The sequence below is a fragment of the Harpia harpyja genome, chromosome 17 (genome assembly GCF_026419915.1).
Source record: "Harpia harpyja isolate bHarHar1 chromosome 17, bHarHar1 primary haplotype, whole genome shotgun sequence".
Taxonomy (NCBI): Eukaryota; Metazoa; Chordata; class Aves; order Accipitriformes; family Accipitridae; genus Harpia; species Harpia harpyja.
The window spans coordinates 26,963,512-26,987,334 of NC_068956.1; the positions used below are offsets into that span (position 1 = coordinate 26,963,512).

The 23,823-nt window shown below is 37.4% G+C and overlaps 1 protein-coding gene across 15 annotated transcripts in view; it reads right to left on the bottom strand.

The window, feature by feature from the left end:
- Positions 1–23,730, bottom strand: part of LOC128153216 (NEDD4-binding protein 2-like 2) — a 49,929-nt gene extending 26,199 nt beyond the window's left edge. For 3 of the 15 annotated variants that reach the window (XR_008238892.1, XM_052812223.1, XM_052812224.1), the window contains exons 1-4: positions 19,615–23,271; positions 10,411–10,535; positions 4,941–5,029; positions 4,509–4,585 (exon numbers count right to left, since the gene is read on the bottom strand). Coding sequence is in view for 12 of the 15 variants with exons in the window: in XM_052812223.1 (XP_052668183.1) it covers positions 4,509–4,585; positions 4,941–5,029; positions 10,411–10,535; positions 19,615–21,089 (1,766 nt within the window). In the remaining 3 variants the exon portion in view is untranslated. Of the gene's footprint in view, positions 1–4,249; positions 4,358–4,508; positions 4,586–4,940; positions 5,030–10,410; positions 10,536–16,491; positions 16,617–17,470; positions 17,787–18,542; positions 18,596–19,614; positions 23,274–23,457 lie in introns of those variants that run through there. The other 12 variants (XM_052812219.1, XM_052812216.1, XM_052812222.1 and 9 more) reach the window with 10 other exon arrangements.
- Between the last annotated feature and the right edge of the window lie 93 nt (positions 23,731–23,823).

The following is a 23,823-nucleotide window of genomic DNA, read 5'->3' on the forward strand; positions in this document are numbered from 1 at the left end:
CTAGAAGGGCTTTGCTTTCTATTTATTCGTCAGATTTTACATGGTATACTAGCTAATGAGTAGAGGGATGATTAATACTATAAGACTACTACTTACGAAAGCAATGTTCAAACTGGCATAAAAAAAAATGAAACTACGTGGTTTCAAGAATTAATGACAAAATGTTTTCTCATGAATAAATGTCTATATAAAATAAGGAGCAATTTTAGTTTTGAACCAGAACAGCATGCTAATGATAACCTTTATCTACTAGCTCTTACTAATACTTGCTGTAAACTTACAAATGTACCAACACACATGTAAGGAAAGAAAGGCCAAAAGCATTGTCCCATTCTTGCAGTGTTTAGTGAGCAGCTGCTTTCAGTGAGAACTTGGCCTATTAAGAACCTGAGACTTTAGACATTACGTTAGAATATATCTATCTCCTTAGTATCTGTGGAATAGGATCCTAAAATCCACGTTAGCAGAAAATTTTGGTCTCTGCCAAAAAGAAAACCATGAGGCTCTTGCACAAGCTGAATGTCAGAGAATTGCCAGCACTTTAACAGAACTGAATCTGAAAGAACAGATATAAAACAAGATGTTTTGATAGTGTAGACAAGCATTTGTCATAAACCAATATATTCTCATCACATCACCAAAAAACCTTGTCCAAGCTGAATTATTTCCAAGTCATACCAATAGGGAATATATGCCTGCATCTTTGTGCTTTCTGCCAGGGACAGAAGAGGCATGGGCCTCCTTACCAACTTGCTCAGTTCTATAGAGGAGAAATCAATACTGGGAACAAACAGGCTATACTGGAAAAAGGATACTCTATACAGAAATATTTTAAAAGACTGATTTCCTCCCCGCCACCCCCACTCCCTACCCCCAAAAGTTTGTGCATATTATTACAACAAAGAAGTACATATCAAATTGATGAGGGTTCAAAGCAGACTGCAGGTAGCACACTAGTTTCACATTCAGAATGGAAGAAGAACTGGTGATCTCAGAAGCATTCAGAATTACGCTAGCTCCTTAAGCTGTATTTTATGAGCTTTCTTTCTGGGAAGAAAAGGCTTAAGAAGAGTATTTTTCTCATAGACACTCTTCCTTTGAGACAACATCAGAAGCTAGAGTGATCATCACAAGCAGCTCATTGTTTAAATGCTACTACTTCCTACATTGTGCTAAAGAAGTCCAGGAACAGCAGCATGTTGAACTTGCCAGTTAACAAGTCTTAACAGTTTTGATTTTATTCACGAACATGAACAAAGTTAATGGTAGAGAAAAGAGCCAATCCCCTAGAAATATGGGGATCCTATAAAGCACTTGACTCTCATGACAGAAGAAAACTGAGAAGAGGAAGTCTGAGTCCTTTTATGCCAAATGGTGGAAGCACAAAGTTATTCAATATTTCGTATCTCAGTACTCCTAGAAAAAGATTACAGCTCAGGTGCTCTAGGCATAAAGTGCACACTCGTCCACAACTGAATGGACTTGTGTATAATCACTTCATAAAGGAGCAAGTACTTTTCCTTAAAGAACAAGGCAAGATGATAAAATCACCACCAGCAAAATCGCATCAAGCATAGAAATTATTTTTAAAAAGGAAACAACTCTTGCGGTGTAGTGTCATTAAATACTGGGATGTCCTATTCAGGCATGTCTTCATTCATGCTTTGGTGGCTTGGCTACGCTGAAAGAGCAAAAAGCCATCTATCCTTAACCAATACAGAGGTACCAGCAAAAGCTCCTAACAGATAGTTAGGCTTTGGAAGCTGGTTTTGCTTGGAGGAACACAGAATCTATCGATAAAAGCAAAGTTCTGTCACTATTAAATGCTTGTGCACTAGAAGAATCTTACATACCACTATACTGGCAAAGTAATCCTGCATAGACATGACTACTTAAAAGAATCAGCACAAGTTTAATGAAGTCAATACCGAATTGCAGTTTTATGATCATATTGAAGGAAAAAGGATTATATTAAACAAGTTTGCATTTCACTTCTGTGTGAAGTTACACAGCAGGTAGTTTTGTTGTTTTTTTTTTAAATTAAAACAACATCTGTCCCAAAATACAGATTATATACAGGATACCTGTTATTCCCCAAAAGCTTGAATCAAACGTATACTTTTTTTTTAAAAGAAAAAAGTTCTAGTTCCCAACTGACCAGCTACTCGGAAAGCATGCAAACATGACAGAGGGTAATTTTTTCAGCCAACACTGATTAAACACTTAAAAAAGGAAATAAAAAAATTTTAAAAATATTTTGTCTTCTACCAGTGATTTTGCCATTCATTTGTTCTCTCATCTGCAGTTTTCAAGATTTCCTAAAAATGGTATCAAAGTACAAAATCCTTTATATAAAAAGGTCTAAATGCTATGCAAGAAGTCTTGAGCACTACCATAAGACATACATCTGTGGAGTCGTTTTCACAAAAGTTACAAGCATAAAACTAAACTAAAAGCAAAATCACTGAGTGACTCTAAAGATAATTTGTACCTCCCAGGCACACTGGAAGAAAAAGACACTGACACCTATTCCACACTAAAACATCTGTCATGTTCTTGGCATCAAGAATTTACCCAGTGTTGACCTAGAGAGCCTTTTCACAGATTTCTCAAACACACTAAGCAGTGGCAGAAACAACCCTATATAGTACCTAGAAATGCACCTGACTTCTAGAATACTGACATATTATATCACTTGATGAAAGTTACTAACAATCTAGACAGCACCACTAAAAACAAATAAATGAGGAGCATGTATCCAAAATATAAGAAAAGTCTTTTGCTAATTAAAGTAGGACGTAGTGTATTTTTTTATTCCAACTACCAGAAACAGAGAGTCTTAAGTGATCCTGTTTAGGAGGGATTTAGACTGTATGACTCTAGACAACTAATAAAATTACCCCAAAATTTTTTTTTTAATTTATTTATTTATTATTTGCCCCAGTACTACACAAAACGTTGAGTTCAAAATTCATAAGGGGAATGCCAAAACTACAATAATACCTCTATTATTATCTATTTCCTAAACACACGAATATGGACAAAACTCCAAACCCAACCTTAAAAATTGAGCCCTCTCCCCAAGCGACTGAAAAACAAAATGAAACTTCCTATCACCACCTTTCCTAGACTCTCAAAAAATAAAGTATCCAGACAAGAGGCCTCTATTTAAATATTTAAAGCAACCGCAGCTGCTAAAACATTTCTGGGAAGCTCCTAAGAACTGGTAGCAGCACTTCACAGTTCAAGGGTTTTCCTTTGGTTCTGGGAAAGATACAAACTTTACTCCTACAATTAATGACTGGAAAATTAAATTCAACAATAACAACACTTCACATTTGTTTAGCCGGTTACCTGTTAAGATCATGTGAAAACATGAATTTTCCTGGAAAATGAGTCTGTCTCATGTAATGGAAATCTCATACTGAACATCTTAGAAATGTCTGATTAATTAGCTTCCTAACCTGGCTGTGCTGCACCCCAAACTAGAGAAACCTTATTAGAATTCATCCTACAGAGAGAGGACTCCATCTCTAAAAGTAAGTTAGCGGTAGCTTAGGAGCAAAAGGTGAAAACTTTAAAAGATAAAATAAACAAACACAAAAGTCCAAGTCAGTAATGTAAGTATTATACACACGTACTTCATGCATTGTAGGGACTACTTTACAAAGCTGAAACAATTATAAACCAAGCCAGTTGGAAGCATCTAAAATGGCAATCAGTGAGAGAACTCTTTGTGATCAACCATGAAAATATTACATTACATTTCAAACAATGAAATATCCCTAAGTTGGTTTGATACCTCATAGATTCCTAAAGCAGATACATCTAAGACAAAAGAGATGTCAACCAGGAATAATAAGCAGCTTCCCAGGCACTCTCACAACCCAGAATTCCAATGACCTATGCCCAACAGTACTCTTAAGTCAGATCCTCTGAAGACTGGGGACAATTTCACAAAATCTTGCAATAGAATAATCTAAAACATGAGCTCTCTTTTTAACCTTTACTGATTAGTAATGGACCATTGTTCCTTGACACTAAGACATCTATAAAAGTAGACAAAACAAAGCACTTATATTGATGAAATCCTTGCAAAATGCATAATTTCTTCTCGTCTGCTATGTATTTCTTGCCATCAGCATTTGTAGGATGAAATTTCTCAGAATAATTATTCATTATAATAGTCTCAGAATAATTATTCATTATAATAGCAGTGATTCTTAAAGGGGTCCATTTTTTTACTCACGTGCAACAATTTTAATACTGACTTCTCAGGCCAGTAAGACAGGACCTCTATTTATTTGTCTGTCTGTTTATCCACAACACTTGCATTTAAAGGTGTATCTCAAAATGCCTATTTAAATAAAATACATTTTATACCAGTAGTTAAGTATTTAGAAAAATAAGACACTGAATAAAATATAGTGTACCACATATATGTTTATGTGTGCATATTTATCTATCTCTATATATAAATACAACGATTTCTGTAATATAAACCTTACTTTTCTAATTCTTCAGGATCAAACTTCCACCAAGTATCTGGCTCATGGAACTCCACTCTGTAACCCTTTTCTAGAGCCTGCAGCAAGCAAAGAAAAATCCGTGGTATGTGTATCATTATTACATAAAATGTAACAAAAAGTTTATAGACCAGTGTAATAAATAGATGTAGTTAACTCTGTGGTGGTAGCATGCTGAATTTCACTTACCCCCAACCCATCTTAGCTTTCATTCCAGGCTAAGCAGATTAGATCAAGTCAATCTTTATTGGTCTGAACTATTGCCATACCAATTACTGATCGTATGAATAAGCAGTCTCTCTTTAGAAACTTGAGCAAGGAAAATGTTTCCGGACAAAACAGACCAACTTATCAGGTGTGAAGGTAAGTTTGAAAAGTTGTAACAGATGATAAAAATCACACAACAAAACCTACCACTTCCACATATGGCTTCATTTCCCAGGCTTGAGTATTAGTGTTGTCTATTATAACTGGAGATTTTCCCTGCTCCATTGCTTGCTTTGCTGCAATGAAAAATAGTGCAAGTTAATGAACAACTATGTAACTCAAAATGGCAAATGTAAGCAAACTGTTCCAGGTGTTTTTTGCACTAATCTAATCTGAAACATGCTTTTCTAAGAAAAGGAGTAAGAGCACTGAAAGGTAGAGACAGGAATGGAAAGAAATAGAAGCAAGAAGGTAAGAAAAATTAAGTGAAGGGCATTAAAAAACAGGCAGTGGTGAACTGATGCAAAAGGGTAAATGGGAAGTGTAGAAGTCAAAGCAACACAACAGAACTGCTCAAAGTCTGTGGCCTGCTTAGTATAGAGATCCTGGCACTAAACCATACCCTGGTTCCAGCTTTACCAGCCCTGCTGGGTAACACATGGTGCATTCATAACTGAGACCTGTGGTTATGTATTGCAGTTCTTCTCCAACACAATGCTAAGAAATAGGTGATCTTCACAGAAAGACATCACATATCTGAAATATTTCTGAGATCCATTAAAAAAAAAAAATTACAACCATGCTGTCTCTGCTTGAATAATGTTTCAATTCACTGGCCAATTTCTACCAAATCCAAAAGAGGGCAGATGCTTCAGGAATAATACGCTGCTTCCGAGTTCTACAAAACAGCAACTGGTAAGAAGGTACATCCAAATTAGCATCTTTATTGATGGAAAGACAGACAAGAGCACAGCCATTATGCAATTTGTTTGGCAGGACACTTAAGCAGTAGCATGTTTTTAACTTTGGACTAGCAAGAGTATACTGCTTCCTACCCAGCAGAAGCATCCTAGAGATTACAGTGCAGAACTGAGATCGGTTGGAAGAGTTTAGGGGACAAAACACGCAAATCTGCTGGCTACCTGAGACTCATCAGCTCCACAGCACAGAAAAACATTTTGGCACTACCTTGATGGCTAAACTGGTATATCTTCATAAGCCCAAGACTGCTTTAGTCTTAATAAATCAATTAAGGATCTATCTTATGCCTAAACCTAACTTTGACCTTGAGATCAGACATTCTTCTAAATCCCTTACAGTTAGTCCAGAAAGCATTCTCAGAGGACTCCTAACTCACATTACTAGGATTTGTCCCTGAGAAAAACAACATTGCACAACCACTTTTTCTGAGCACATCTAGAGAGCATGATTATGACATTCAGCTTCTACATAATGCTACACAGGACACTTACCCAAGGAAGTGAAAACTCAAGTTCTATACCCTTATCGGCTTGATATACACCTCCACTGCATACAAACCTGGACAGCAGTTAAGCTATTCTTACCAGAAGTTCAGCTATTCTTAACAGAAGTTCAGAAGGAACCCCTGCAGAGGAGAGTACCTAGAGAGGGTACTTGAGTATCCCACTTCTGGGACAAATGGGCTACCTTAATTTTCATTGTTTTAACTTTCTTCACCTTTTTATTTCGAAAGCAAGACCTCTGCCATTCTTTGCAGAAAGGGACACAACTTTCAGATCTTTAGAAAAGCACTTTGTGCATGAATCAGTAAATAAGGTTCTTTTTGTAGCCTGAAACTAAGCCAGATGGAGAAGCAGACTTGCAACTTATGATTATCAGATTCATGAGTATCAGATTCATCCTGCAACAACTACTCCAAAGCATCCTACAACTGTAAGTAAGGCTTTTATAAAATCTATTCCTCAGCTTCTTTGTGCCCCAGTTAATCAGTAAAAACATAACAATAATTCCTAATCTATTTTATAGAAGCATTGTGAAGATGAATTCCATTAAAAAAAATTAAAAAATCAATTGCTCTGATGCTACACACTGAAGCCAAGAAAAAAAAAATTTAAAGTTAGTTCTAAGCAGTACTAGCAATGTGAGCCACAAACACATCAAAAATTTCACATTTCAAAATTCTTGCAGAAAAAGAGCAAGGATTCAGTCCTTCTTTTAAAAGACACAGAAAGGGTGCAAAAGCAAAAAAAACCCCAACCAAACAAACAAAAACAACACAAAAAAAACCCAAAAAGCATTATGGTTACAAAGCAAAACTCTGAACCTTAGGAAATACCTGAATTAAGGCTGGGTGTGTAGTAATTATAGGGCATATGTATTACCATACTGTCCTTAAATACGCATTTGAGCACTACTTCCTCATATATACTCCTACCTCTTTCAGCACATGTGATGGACTTGTTCAGTACTTGAATCGGGGGGCTGTATCAGATCATCAGCACGACCCAAGCATTCTTTTTTTTTTTTTTTTTTATTTATTTTTAAGTACTCATGAGATAAATAAGTCAGGACAACTGCAAAGGGAGAAGGATGAAGGATCATCTTTTGGTGAATGTTCTTGAACATCATCCCACCTCCTTCCAAGTGGCCACTACTTTGCATGATCTTCATTTTCTGGCTGCCCAATTTTACAAGTTACAGGTATCATTTACAGAAGTGGTATGAACTCATCTCAATATGAAGACAGTGAAAATTTATTCTGAATATATGAAGTTTAATTACTACTACATACCCTGAAGAAAACATCTAAGTTGCTAAGTTTGGCATCCGAAATAGGAAGACATTTTTAGCAACTGTGCTTTAGCTTGCCAATGAAAAAGTCAGAATATAATACTACTAGCGCTCACAGGAAAGTTAAGATGATGAACTAGATGAAAGAACTGAAATATCTGAAGCTCAAAATACTAAAATAACACTCATACAAAAATGTTTCCAGGAGAACTAATAATGTTCCATTAAACAAAGTTAAAATAGTATGCATTAAATGAAAAGCAAGATCCACAATGAGTGTGAAGATTAAAAAAATACATCTGTTGAATACCTGCCCATTTAGTGAACACTGCTTAATCTGTACACTGAATGAAGCAGGGATCTGAAGGAAGAAAAACCCTAAGTTATTGGAGAGAACTAGGGATTTATCTTGATAGGAATCAATCCACACAATAGGAAGAAATTAAATGAACAGACTGGGAAATAACTTTGTAGATTGAAGGGAGGAAAAAAGCAAAGATAAAATATGTTCCAATGGAGCACCAAGAATCGATGGGAAAAGCTATTTCAAAAAAAAAGAAAAATATACTGCCCTGGCTTCATTAACCTGGCACAAATGATCTTTCTGAAACCTGAATCTAGAAGAGAAAACTGGCAGGCTGACAGAAACAAGGGAAAAATCCCTGAAATATGCATTTCAGAAAAGATTCATGAAGGTAGCAAGAGAATAGCCAATTTTGTAATGAAGATAATGGGACCATCATTAATTTACAAAAGCTTGTGAAGAAAGATTATATTATAGCTACAACCCACTTACATATTCTACCATTCTGTTTTAACTATGGATCTAAGTGCTAAGTGTGCTGACGTAATACCTTAAAGTTTTAAATAAAAGTAAAAAAGTTAATTAGTAACTTTATTAGTCACTGTCAAAACTGAACCAAACAACAAAAAAAAGCAGATAAACCCCAACTCAATCTGTCAAGTCAACAATGTTAAAAACACATCAAGGGCAGCCAAAATTTCCAGTAGAAGTGGCAGAATGAACTAAAATAGGAGACACTTAGCAAAGCCACAAAACTGAACTTAAAGGGCCTAAAACCCTGTAAGAATGACACTGATTTCACAATTAAAGTTGCAGTGGCAAATTAATTCTAGTGTTTCCTAATATTTGTGCACTTGACCGTACAACCTTCACATTAAATGTGTATGTGTTTTAGTATCAAGGGTATGTAATTCACTGTCCTATAAACATTTGACAGTTTGAAATTCTGTTCATCTAAAATAAATTATTTTTTTCCCCCTAATGGGTCTCACTTGTAACTAAGTTCTTCTGATACTTACTGTATAGATTATTATAGATTCACTCCCTCCCCAAAAATGGGGGGAGGACAATTTTAAGAGAATAATTTTTTCATTTGTGAAGAAAGTAAATTTTTGCCTTCTCCATAATTCTGACATAAGGATTATAAAGCTCTAGCTAAAATATGTTGCCATATGAATATTAGGAAATATATAAATAACTTATGCAGCTGATATAATCTGTATGAAACTTTAACCTAGACCTGCTCATCAGAAAAGAATCCCAACTATCAGGATTATCATTCCCCTGAAGTTATCATTTTATGTGTTTCAAGGATCCACACACAAATGAAACCAAGAGCTTCTGAAGTACTTCAAGTCAGAGAGCTCTATCTAGTTAAAGCAGGAGATAAGAATTGCGTATAACTTCAACTCAAAGCTATTCTGGCAAGTGTTTTGCAGTGGGGGTGTCCTATACAACACAGCACAGCTGTTCTTGTTCTTACTATCAAAATCACCAAATAACTAAATTATATACTGTTCTTGTTATCAAAACCGCTGTGTAACTACGTGATACAGAACTAGAGAGATCTTAAGGTCTAGTCAGAAACAGCCAGAAGCCATTATCAAGTGAGAATTGCTTGGTGGTCTTATAATTGTGAAGTGTTGAGCCCTCTCATCCATAAACTACTACCTTATCAACACTTCTGCTCCTCAGGTTCCTACTGGGAACTTCATTCAAAGTACTTATTATTGCTGCACTCCAACCTCAGAAGTGCTCTTTATAATTGATATTCTAATGATTGCTTTAAAAAATTCCTTCACTGTTCATACAGAAATGTTACCTGATGTATCATAAATTTTGCATTAGGGTGAGGAGAGGGAAAAAAGGGGAGATTTTTTTTTTTTTTTTCCCCCTTGGCCCTCTGTATCTTTTGATGCAAAGAAGTAGTCCTCTAGACAGGAAGGAAGCTTCTGCTTGAGACACTGCAGCACAGACAGTAATCTACATGCACAGGCAATGGAGTTGTTTGGTTTGTCCACTCCTCGGAGCACAGCAAACAGACAATGAGATTCTCAGAAAGCTGCTACAGAAAGAGCAAGAATCTGTCTGCTACCCTTCTTACCCCAGGTACCTACTTCCTTACCAATTAAACCCAACCTTTGGACACTGCTAGGTGTTAAGAAAGATGACTTACTAAAGCTGTTAATCTACACACATGAACTAAAATCTTCCTCAGAAAAACTCTTCCATAAATTCTGGATGAACCTCAGATCAGGAAAGATACTGGAAAAACATGATATTCTGTTGTTGCCAGCACTAAAAAGGTTCAATTCTGCCATCAAGATACTGGTATCAAATGTAACAAATCAGCAGGTCATAGCACAAAGAGGAGAGATTTTCTATTTTTAACTCTGAACCTTCTATAAGTTCAAAATGTAAGGTGTATATATACATTAATTAAAATATAAAGAATACTTTAAATATATACTTCTATATACCTTATATTAAAATATATATACTCCTTTTCATATAGACTATTAACACACATGCACTTTATGCAATACTTCTATTTTCTAAATATAAGCATAATTTAATAGGATTCCTCTTATGCATTCAAACCTCTCTTCTGGTTCCAGTCATGGGCATCACCAAGCTGAGCAGCATTATATGTATATCCATCTTGTTGACGAAAATAATCATCGGTACTGAATACAATGCCATCACAACTTTGACGAAGCAGAATACTGTTAAACAAAGGAAAATGCAAAAATATTTTAACTTTTATTTTTCAGATAGAAAAAAAAAAGACACAGAAAAAAGAATATAGCTAAAATAAATTTAACTGCGCCCTATTCCTGAGCTTCTTGCAAACTTCACACAGGTTTATAAAAGTACACTCATATGTATTACGAATAATTCTAATCCAAATTAAATCAATACATTTTCCCCCCCTCTACTATTTCTGTATTTGTTGTTTCTTCCCCTCCATCCCCAAGAGATGTTTGTACCCATCTAATTTATGGTTATATTGCAGTAAGTTCTAAGTACCTCATAATAATTTAATGTATTTAATAACATTTTCCATATCAATTCTCATTTGGAATTATCTCTAGAAACCAATCTGATCATGAGGAATCTGGATGCAGCTGAGAAACAAACTGCATGTTTAAATCCTTTTTCAGCACCTTAAACTCTCAACATGCCCTCTTCTGACCTTTGCCCATGCTGCCTGCACATACAACGTGGGTTGAACAGGAACAGCAAAAGAAAACTACTGACGTTTACAGCAATTTCCCTATTTTCAGGAAAAAGTAAAAGATCACAATAAGCTTTCAAGATTGTCCTACTACTGAAAGTCAGGATCACAGAAGATCCTATACCCCTCTATCTCAGTTCTACGTCTTCTCCCGCAACCCTGGTGACACAGTCTTACTTGCCTCTATATTGTCATGAACTCTGGCACTCACTGGATCTATAAGGCACTGGAATTTACTACTCACAAGAAAGCGCTCCTTTTCTCCTTTTTTTCTGGGTTACTTTTCTGCAGCTTTAGCAGTTGAGCCTATTCAAGAAAAGGCCCCAAAAGGTGATACATTAAAAGTGGCTAACTATCAATGGAGACCTCCCCTGGTTGAGCAGCAGTAAGCTGCTACATGGGTGACCACGTCTTGTAGAACTGTGGTTTCAGTCTAACAGGTGACAAGAAATTTAAGATAGGATTTTTTCATATCTCAGTTTCTATCAGGGAATTATATTGTCTCCCTATTGTTCATACTTTAGTGCTAACAGGGTGATAGGAAAGCCATGCGCTTTACTATCCCTGCATGTATTACTTCAAATCAGGAGAAAAACAATCATTTCTCAAATCACTTAAACCACTTGAGAGTGTTTTAGCTTGGTTTCCTAAGGCAATGCCATTCCATGGTGACTTCTGGACATGTAGGCTATTTCAACAAAAGCCAACAGAATATTCTCTCAAGAATACTATGAATTTTTATGGGGGGAAAACAAACAGACAAACCAAAGCATAACAAACTTGTACACAAATGGATAAAATGCAGAGATTCAAATTAGAACCCATAAAGATAAAATTGCAACACAAATTTCACATTTACCCAGTCTTTTAGGTCTGCCATTTCCAAGCAACACAGATTTTTTACTGGCTAGAAGTTTACTTCTTCTGTAGGTCAGAATAAGTTTCATTACATTCTGCTTCTTGCACAGCTAACATTAAAGACTACGGGAGAAATTTAAGTATACTTTAGTAAACAATAAAAGACACTGTGGGGAAGCCAATGGGGGTAAACAGAGAAACTCTGAGGGACACAACTGCAATGTTCATTGTTAACATCTTTATTTTTCTCTATATTGTAGTATTTTATATTACTGATGTTTATTAATTACAGAAGTTATTGTAATAGGTAATGTAGGAATACTACAAAAATCCATTAAGCTTTTCTAGAACTCTGTATTTGCACTGTCATGAAATGCTGCAGTCAAACCTTCTAGATACATCATAGAGCTGACTTTTGCACTTAACTAAAATTCATCCTGAATGTTGCCCAGGCATGCCAACAAATACCTGTGAGTCAGAGAAACTGATTATAGTGAAGTTACAGGGAATAATTAACTGCTGGTTGATCAAGAACATCAGAATCTCTGTCAAATCAAATCCACATTAATCCATCCCAATCAGCAATCCCTATTCTGCCAAATGTAAACTTTATTTTCAGAAAGTCCTTGGAAATTGGGGTTTAAAGGAAAACCTTGTAAAACTGAGACAACAGTACAATTCTGTTTAAAATCTGATCTACAGAGTAAGTGTGATTACAAAACCTCCTTGACTATTTTTGTTTTCTATAGTATATTTAAATTTGAAAATAGAAAACAGCCAGTTAGTGCCACAGAACATTTATAGCCATTGCAACACTCAAGATATCACTGTCCTATGGAAGTTTAGGCAACTATTCCGGCTCAGAAATAGGCAATGTACCCAAAGGCTACAAAAACCAAACTGCACTACCAGTATGTGGCTTTGCGCTACTGCTGAGGTGGCAGGAACAGAACAAAATCCCAAATAATGTAGGAAACAAATGCATGTTAGTTCTAAGTCACCAAACTTTCGTACGTATATCTGCAGGAACAGCTACGTGAGTTTCATTCCTGCACAAGGAACTTGCTATGTTTTGCTACCTGTCACCAACAACAGACCTGTTACGGATCACAGTTTAATGACTGGGACACTGTATTACATATTAACTTACATTCCTACACATTTATCGTCCCACTACTATGTTGTTGGTTATTTTTGCTTTTAAAATACAGAGATCTGTAACAACAAAACTCAGATTACTGAGGACCAGAAGAAACTACTAATGATGCAACTGTCAAGTAACATGATCAAAGCTGCATACAAGCTGTTTTTTCCTTCTTGCTCTTTCTCCCTTTTCCAGAGTATTAAGGTTACCTCAGGACAAATAGCAATGCTATTTCAGAAAGCAGAGCGTGATACACCAAAAGTACTGCCGCTTTTTTTGGACATTGTTCAATAATTATTTTTGTTGGAGCCTATGTCTTTTAACAGGATGTGTATTACTGGTTTAGGAGACCACAGAAGGATTCAAAGCCTATTTTTGTTCTAAGTAGATAAAATGGTACCAGTAAATTTTATACCACACGCAAAAGCATTTTCTTATATCTATTCCTCTCTTGTATAAAATATTTAACAGGAATTTATATTCATTAACTTACTTGGCCATGATTTCACACATGGTCCAATTTTCTTATTTACACTATGCTACATTTGCCAATTAATAATGCTAGAAAAAAATGGATCCATCTTCCAACCCTCACTTTTTGTGTGCTGAATGTATATACACACACACACCTTAAAGAGTAAGGACCATCTGCCTTAATAAAAGGGATAGCAAATAATAACTGGGATTCTTCTATTAGCTGAGTAGATAGACACACCCCTACGGCTCCTAGGAGCCTGACCATCAGGTATCTGTAGGAATATATATGAACTGGTGAATCAACACTAATGGAGCATTCATTTTAATTTTTATGTCTAGGAACAGACTCTGTTTGCTCAGTGTTCTGGAGAATAAATCACTTACTCAAATTCTTCTACTATATCTTCCAAACATCATTAGTAGCAATAAAGAAACACAATTACAAGGGTCTGGGAATCTTACAAACCCATCAACAAAGTTTATTCTTGAAATATTTTGTAATTATTCACTGAAGTTCAGAATACACCACAATTTATGTATGAACCTATATAACTGATATAACAGATTTAATATTGTAAACCATGTTTGCAAGAATAATTCTAAAACTACAGAATTTGGGAAGGCAAAGTGACTACCAAAGAGGCCAGAGTAACAGAACCCTTACCCTATACACAACACACAAGCCATCACAAAGTAATGATTTTATGAACCAAAACTTCAATTATTACAACACTGATTGTAGCCTGTTTCTAAACTGTGAAATTACATCATAAAACATAACATTTTAAAAGCCTGACAATTGCCCCTTTCAGAATTCATAGTATTTAAACCTGTAAAATTTAAAACACTAACATACTTGTTGGTATCATATGGAATAATTCAAATACTTCTAACATGTATTTGGAAATGAAATTTATCCCAGACTCATGAACTAGGAAACAGAAACAACAAAAAGCACACCCATGCAATGAAAACATCATTATTATCTAAACCCACAAAGAGATGATATTCCACTTTTGAGAGATGGAGAAAGAAAAAAAAGATAAATACATCTTTATACATAACACATAAAAAGCACCCACCTTCGAACATGGACAGTGAAGTTAAAGCAGATATAAAATTAAAGTAGCTCACTTATTTTTTTCCAGACATGCTATCTGATCTAATAGAAGATATTAGCTTGACATACAAAACTCATCTTGAAACCAAAATGCTCGTTTTAACTAGTCAGCAAACCAACACACGTTTTTTCCAGTGTATGCGTACAAACACAAATCCTGCCTTAATTTTTCTTCAAAACTAAAATGGTCCCCCAACCTGCATCCTGATTAACCTACTTTGAGAGATGATTTTATAATAAAGATCTCTTAGAATGTAATAATTGACCTATTTAAAATAGCTAACATATCACAGATGAGGAAAAAAATAGACCATAACTAAATTTCATTTTAGAATCTGTAATATTACTAAGCTATGTAAATGCTATTTTAAAAGCATTGCTTGTAACACTGTTTACAGAAATACACAATTAGAAACAGCAACACACAATTGTTTCTACATTCAGCTGCAAATACTAACTCTAACTCTTCTGTTCCAAAGATCAAGCTCTCAGGAAGAATGGCCCCAGATAAACATGACTATCTTCATATATTTCTGACAATTGATTTCATTCAAAATGTACTTCTTAAATGACACCAATATTTGTTCTTTCAACCTGATTAAGCTCCTTTTTACTCAAATTCATGTTCAGATATTTATGGCAGAATGGAAAATTGCAACCGCTGCCAAGTTCAGTAGCAAAATAGCCTAAAAATGCAAGTCTGTTTTCTTGTAACTTTTCCCAGTATTATAAGATCATATTATCATCTATTTCTAATTGCAGCAGACTTTTGTTACTTGGGCTAAAGAGATCATTGCGGGGTATCTGTCTGGCCAAATTGTTTTAGAAAATGTCTAACTAAATGGTCAATCACTTCCAAAACCAAGGAAGAAATACAGCATTTTTATCATGTTTCATTATTCCAAGCTTGTCTCTGAGAAGCTTTGGATCAAGGAAGCGAACTCTGGCAAAGTACATGTGTTTATTTTTCCTGCAAAAATGTTTTGTAAATCTGTCCAAGCTGCAGGACTTCAAAATGTCACGTGCACAGAAAACAACAGTGAAACGTACTCATTTTTGTACAAAGTAGAGCAGAAAATGCAAAGATTCTCACTGCAGTAAATCCATTCCTGAACACAGCATTCCGGCAGTGGCAGGAAGCTGATTCAGTACCAATACTGCATTGTAAGAACACATTTCTCCCAACACAATCTTAAGAATGGCAAGAGAAGGAACAAAATTGGCCTAAAATAGGAAGGACATGGGAAGCGTAATGGTATAAACACTGGAACAAGCAACTTGCTACTGGTAGCAGAGCTAGGAAATAGGAACAAGGCAAAGAGTGAATCAAGCGCAAGGAAGAAATTGGTACAATGGTGCTGGGAAGGAGGTAATATCGCCAGCTGAAACAGGGACAAGATGAATCTGGGAAGAAGGGGGGTGGAGAAGAAGGAACTGAGAAATCAGCTTAGAATTTAGGCGCAGGCGTGGAGCTAGTAAGCACAGTCCAAAAGCCATGGTTGGATAGGAATAGGAAAACAAAACTGGAAATAGATGGGTAAAGAGATAGGAACTCAAATGAGCTGGGAGGCTGGGATTGTCTAGTCAGGTGAATGCAGGAAATAAATCGAGGAGATGAGGGGAGCTCCCCAGTGACCACGAAACTGCTAATGCTGTCCTTGTATTTAAGGCAAGTAAAGACAAGGACCCAAGGAACTAAAGGCTGCTCAACCTCACCTAACCTCAGTTCTGGAAAAACAACCAAGTGCATCCCCTTGGAATCTATTTCCAAACATGTGACAGAAATGAAGGTAATCAGGAGGAGTCAGTGGGGGTTTTGCAACAGACAAATCATTGTTTACTGACCAGAATGCACTCTCTGATGAAACAACTGCCTTTGTGGATGAGGACAGAATGATGAATGTAGCATACTTTTGAAATTCTCAAGGCTTCTGACATCATCTCCCAGCCAGTAAGAAGCAGAGTACAGCAGGGGACAATAGTGGGACCAATTTTTTCAGTATCTTCATCATTAACCTGGATGATGAGGCAGAGAACTTGCAGACGACACCAAATCAGTAGCGATGCCCAACATACTGAACAGTAAGGCTTCTATCCAGAAGGCCATTGAGAAACTTGAGCACCAGACTAAGCAAAACATCATGAAGCCTAACAAGGAAAAGAGCAAAGTTCTGCAACTGGTGAAGAAGAAACCTAAGCATCAGTACAGGAGAGAAAGAGACTGGTTGAGCAGCCCTGCCGAAAAGGATGTGAGGATTACAGTGGACATCAAACTGGAGATGAGCAAATGGTGTGCTCTCATCAAAAGAAGAGCAAACCACATGCTGGGCTTTATTAGAGAAAATGTGGCCAGTAGATTAACGGAAGGTATCATCCACATTCTACCTGACTCATGTGGTAAATTCTGAAATGCTGTGTCCAGTTTGGGGCTTCCCAGTCCAAAAAACATGCTGAAAACCATGAAACGGCTGAACAGATGACTACCAAGATGGTTAAGGGCATACAACCTACAAGGACAGGTTAACAGCAGCTGGGCTTATTTAGTCTGGCAATGAAGACAGTAAAAGGCCACCTGACATCAGCCTATGACAGTGAATAAGCCTATCCCCTTACCTGAAGGGAAGCTGCAAAGATGAGAGCCAGATTCTACCAGGTAACAGTACATGTTATAACACAGGAGAACACACAAAAATTATGGCTAGGGAACTTCAGTTTGGAGATTAGGAAGAAATTCTTTATTAGGAGGGTAGTACTGCACCAGAAAAGTTTGGAGAAACCGTGGAGTCTTGTAGGTTTTTTAAGATCAGCCTAGAAAAAGACACACCTGATCTGATCCAGTGATGGTGAAAGAGCCACTCCAGGCAGAACAATCGACTAGTTGACCTCCACAAGCCTCTTCCAAAAAACACGCCTGTGATTCCAAGCAGCTGGGATTCAAGAGTCAAAACAAAACACAGACTTCAGTGGAAGATTCAGGACAGACACGAGTCAAGCTTGGGAGCAGGAGGAAAAGTGCCTGTACTTACAAACCCTTACTTCGCACAAAACGCAGATAGGAATTCAAAATTCCTGGGTCTCGCTGCTGCTCTGCTGACATTTCATACTTGGGAAACCCACTTGCAAGATGCATCTCATTCCCTTCTAGTGCCAATCCACACAGATGATGTCAAATTTCTGCTTTTCCTTCACAGTCATTTTTCTAGCACAAGTGGTGGAGATTTGTCTGCAGGTGCTAAAGATGCAAAGCCTGCAAAGATACCTGCGGGTACTAATATGACATCAGAGGACTGTATTTGCTGTCCTCATCTACACTGCAGAATTCTATAATGTTACACAGAAAAACATATTCAACTTTACTAAGAATAAGACTTAATTAATAATACATATATCTTCCCCATAGGCAGACATTAATTCTGGGATTTTCTTCCCCCCCAAGTACGCAAGACATGATTTTATGGGAATTAACAATTGCAACCAAGTGTTGAACATACAAAACTGCATATAATTGAATACGCTGAAAAACAAGTCCCACGCAGTTCAAATTCTGCACCCAAATTTGGTGACTATTCTTGACCTTGATCTCAGTGCCCACTTTCCCATCTGTTAAATAAAATTACTAAATGATCTCACTAGCGAGAGATGAAAAAAGCATGAATATGTGTTCATAAAAACATGAAGATACTTAGAATCTTTCAGTTAATACAAGTAATATATTTGGAGAAAGATTCAAAGACAATTCAGCACACCAAACATGGAAAACAAAATATTTGGTACCTTCACACTACGTATTACCAAATTCCTGCATTGAATGAGGCACCATTTTTTCCACAGGGTTATTTTTTAAAATTTTCTACATTGCTTTCATATATTAAAGGAATTATTGCAATAATACTCACACAGGCACATGCAGCTTCAAAAATGCAGGTTTGCAAAATAGAGCAATCAGTAACTAGAAAATATTATAGTTAACATTATACAAACATGTAAGATAGAAATTTCTAATAGGTATTTTTCTATGATATGGAGATCACGGTGTCCTAAATATCAGGAAAAAAACCACAAACAGCAAGGTTACTCCTTTATACAAAAAACAAGGAAGATGATGATCACTGTATCTGTTTCATAGACTCTTAGCGTACAACAGAAGATAACCAAAGACGACATCCCATTTGTGATGTAGTTTCTGGATGAAGCTCAATGAGTAATTACTGATACAGTAACTTTTTTTTTTGTATGCAAGAGAAACCTATTTTCACTTAATACAGATAGTGCCTGTGCTCTATGTCAACTTATGTGTTTTTAAACTACCCCCCCACCCCCAAAGTAAAAATCCGAGTTGGAGGTGGTACCTGCTTTTAACCCTGTCAGACATCCACAAGTATATTTTTAAGGGAAAATAATACTTTTCTTGCGTGCTGTTCACAAATAAACAGAGAAGTTGACAGACCATAGTATGAAAAAAAGGGGATGAGATTATGCTCAGTTTCATCAACACAATGAAAACAAATTAAGTATTTTCAGAGTAGCAAAATTCTTCTAATGGTCTTTGAAGATTTTTGCATGGGCATAAAAAAAGTACTTCTGGTTCAGCCAAATTAATGCTGTTAGATTGGATGGAAGATTTTTTTAAATGAAGGAACATAAGAATAAAAAAAAAAAGGCAAACCATCACATTCTAGTACACCTGAAAGTTTCAGAATAAAAAATTATGCAATTTAATGGATACAGAACATTTTAAATTTAACACAAAACAGCTCCTGTTCATCCTAACTCTAAAGGAGACAAAAAACCCAAGCAAATCTTTTTAGTATTTACTGTTATTTGTCCTCATTAAGTAAAAATTACTGCATTTTAATAGCCTAATTTACAAACACCAAAGTTTGCCAAGTGCTTACAGATTTTTTTTTTTTTTTAAAGTCTTAAAAATTTTGATTTTAATAAGCTTCTCAGCTTTAAGTCTTTACTTACCGAGAAAGTGTTGATTTCCCTGAACCAGGCAGGCCTCTTAAGATTAGGAGCAATTTCTGTGAACAACCAAATCTTTCTTCAGGTAACTGCAAGGAAGAAAAGCTGTGCATTCCTTCTGTACTGTCAGCTTTTGGATCCTTCCAACACTCTTCCCTGGTTTCACAGAAACCATTGTTTTGGAGTCCATTCTGGTCATTATTTTGGAGTCCGTTCTGGTCATTATTTCCATTTCTGAAGACCTGAGTAGTATGCATATCAATATGACCAGCATAGTTGGTACTTTGATCAAGCAGTAGAACATGATCATTGATATCAGTATTTCCACGGTAACCATGATAATTTTTGTAAGAAAGTTCACCATTCTGAGAAGGAAGAACATTTGTTTCTTGTGGTGGGGAATTAAGTATCTGAAAATGTGATTGATGGTTCAATCTAGGAGGAAGAGGTCCCTGAGGTACTATGAAAGACTCTGTTGACTGCCAAGCAGGTCTGAATTCAGGCACTGAGTAGTTCCAATATTTAGAATCTACTTGTCCATTAAAGGTATTTTCATTTTTCCAGCCACTTGCTTCCACGACAAACTGCTGCTCGCTGCTTGTTTTCTGACTGTTCTGTTCCCCAGAGAAACAACGTTCATTCTCATAAAATGGTTGTGGGCTGCCCAACAATACACGTTGATAATCCTCTTGTGAGGTTTGACTACAGTTATATGGAGAGTATTGTTCCTGAGAAGTTTCAGTTTCTTTTTCCTGAAAATTAGTATCTAAATTTTCATTTTCCAGCTGGTGAATTTCCTTATAGAACTGGTTCAGTTCATCATCTATTTCTGGTACAGGAGAAGAAATAGTCTGCATCTTCTTTGCCTCCTTTCTTTTAGCTCTGTTTTCACGCAATTCATTCTGATCTCCCTCACTGCTTCTACATTCATTGCAACTGCTAGATTTGTCCTGTTTGTTACTTTCAGCAGGCTGGTAAATCGGTCCAATAAATTCTTTGCTTGTAAAAAACTCTTCATCTGAAAAGGTAAAATTTCTGTTTACTGAGAATGATGTACTGCTATTTTTAATATTATCTTCAGCAGCATTATTTGTAATAAAAGGGCCTTTCTTTTCTTCGACTTTAGTGTCATTTATTGATGCAAATGGAGGATTTACATTCTGCACAGTTTCTGAATCAGCTGGCTGACTAAGCACTAGATTATTTTCAGGGAACACTTCATTTAGTGTTCCCAAGACACCAGTAGGTATTTTCTCTTGCTTCTGCACTTCATGTTGCCCTTGGTTATCTGAGGTATATGCTGGTATCAAATCATTTGATGTTCTCTCAGCATCCACTTCCTCCTGAATACCTTGGTTATCATCATCAGAGGGTTTCTCGTAAGGCCCTTCTGTTGACTTCATTTTTTTAGAACGTGGTTCAATTGCGATTTCATCCTGACACTCCAAGAGCCTTACTTTACTTTCAGCATGAAGCATCTTAGAAAAAAATTAACACATTATCAGCATGCACATTTTTAAAGTAAAGTATTAAAAAAAAGAAGTTATTCAGGCCCATGATATGCATCCTCAGACCCTCCACGGTCACAACTAAAACGTACTCAACCAGAAGAAAAGCAGCCATCACCTACTGGAAGTATTGTTTAAACAAAATTGCCACATTATTGCACATCTTTAGCAAAGAACTACATTAGTGCTGTACCAGTCTAGCGTTCACATTTTATGATACACCTTAAATAATTTACGAATCATACTTTTTAAATGCAAATATTTGAAAAATGAGTTGCATCAATAACGCGTTCTCTACTGACTTACGTTAATCTGCCAAGTGTTATATATCTCTTTTACAAGATAAGCATGTGCCAATTTCCAATGCACAAACTGATGCCTGACATCACTACTATGACCAACAAAAATGCAAGTACTTCAATCACAAGGATTATTTTCTGTAACAGGAACTGAACTCAACTAATTCATTTAACAGCAATCAAACAGATGCTGGATGGCATTTATAATTTGGTACTAGTCAAATAAGACTTAAAATTAAATCTGCAATCTGTTATTATATTTCTGGTATTAGAACAACTAAAGACCTTTGTTAGGGACTAAGACCATTTGGTTGCACATTTTCTAAAAATAAACACAAAAAAGCAATCGGTGCCCCAAACAGACTGCATTCTAAGAATGAGCCAACAAGTTTCAGAAAGATTCAGAGAGATGAGAGCAGTTAAAAACAAATCAAAATGGCATTGACCACCGTGACATGCTGTCATGCCATTATCCATCTATTAGTTAGAATTACTTGGATTTTCCTTTGTATTCCAGAGGTCTCAACAGAATACAATAAAAAGCAATAGCCATTTTATTATAAATCAAGTGCCAAATAATTTATTCAGCAACTCCCCGCCCAAGCAAATGCAGTACCAAACAAGAAAGAATTTTTCCTACTAGAGGGTTTATTCTACTGCTTTCTGTAAACATTTCAACCTTCTAGGAGTAAATATTAATAAAATGTCACATGCTCTTCATTCTGGACAAGAAATTAAGTCCTTTATCTGAAAAGGATCTGTAGGTAGTATTAAGGGAAGATTTGTAAGTAACATTTATCAACTCATGTTCACTTGCAAAACTGACAAGAAAATGTGTTACTCTGGGCACTTTCTCACCTACCATCCAAAGGAAGAAAATCCTGCCATCCTGAGCCTCAAAATGTCTAAACCAAGGAGATTTTACTGTTTGCATTTGACTCTACTACTTGGAAGACAGCACTAGTGCAAGAAGGTGGAGAAACATGGCCATGAAACTATCCCTCTTCCTCAGAACTGGTGGAACAATGTTGTGGGTACTACGGTCTCTCCTCAAGATATACATGTTTTACGCATACGTCCAGCTTCTCAGTTCCTCCTTTTTGTAAAGGAGAAAGCAAGTATGACATTATATGAATTGTGGACTCTATCCCCCATCTATCAAAAAAATGTTACTCTACCTCCACTCAAAAACAGGACTGGGAAAAAAAAAAGTTGCCTCATTAGCTTCTATGTCCTCACCTGTCTTCTGGGATGGTGTTTAAGCAGAGCCCATATTCTGATGTGGAGTGAAAACAGAGAGCATGTGAATGCTTGTTGCACAAGAATATCTCTAATGATGGAGGATGCTACTCCGTGACCGTCCCACACAGGAACATCCTTTCTTGCTTATCTTTAATAGACCTTCTCCGACTACCCTTTGGGATAGTGAAGTTGCATGCGAAAGCATCTCCACCTGCATTCTTGGGGAGCACTGAGCAAGTAGGTACGGAGAAAGTGCAATCTGTGACAGCCTTGCTTCTTGAATGGGATAAGCATAGGTCTGTCGTATTTCTGTAAACAAATGTTTGTAAGCATTGAACCTGAGCTGGCATATGTGATTCACCAGGCTGGCACTTGCAACACTAAATCACCACTCCAACTAACCTGCCAAACATCCAGAGGATCAACCAAGTAACTCAAGGCCTTAAGCTCCACCTGTACAACAAATTTCCAAATGGACAAAGGCGGCGTATGTGGCAGAACTTACAGATGGGGGAAACTGACTGCTTGCATGACCACCTCTTTCTGGGTGCAGAGGTGACAAAGCACGCAGACCAGCGTCCCTCACACCGAGCCAGGCCACACCTCAGAGCCGGGGGAAGCAGGCGCTGCTCCCGCACCGGGCCGGGTGCCCGAGGCGAAGGCGCGGCTGCCGCCAGCCCCGGCTCTCGGTAGCCGCGTCAGCCGCTCCCTGCCTCTCTCCCCGCGCCCCAGTGCAAGGCAGCCCCCCTCCCCGCCCCACACACACTTCCCTCAGCCCGGCGCCCATGTCCCACCACCTCAGCAAGCCGGCTCCTGTGCGCCAAAGCCGCCGCTCCCGCACTATCCCCCTTCCCCGCCCGGCGGCGGCGGCCCGAGGGCTCGGCCACGGCCCCACTTCGCCACACTTTGTCGGCGGCAGAAATAGTGGCGGCAGCGGCGGGGAGAAGCGTCTTCCCGGCCCGGCTAAACAGAAGCCACAGCCGCTATGCGGCTGAGGAGACCAACCTCAAGGCAGAGCCGCCCGCCCGCCCGTCTTCCGCCGCCTCGGCGAGCAGCGCACCCCCGGCAGGCGGGGGTGGGGGGGGAGGCGAGAGGCTGAGGGGGCCTGGCCGGGTGTGTGTATGGGGGGAGCGCTGGCAACCTCTGGCTCTCAAAATGGCGCC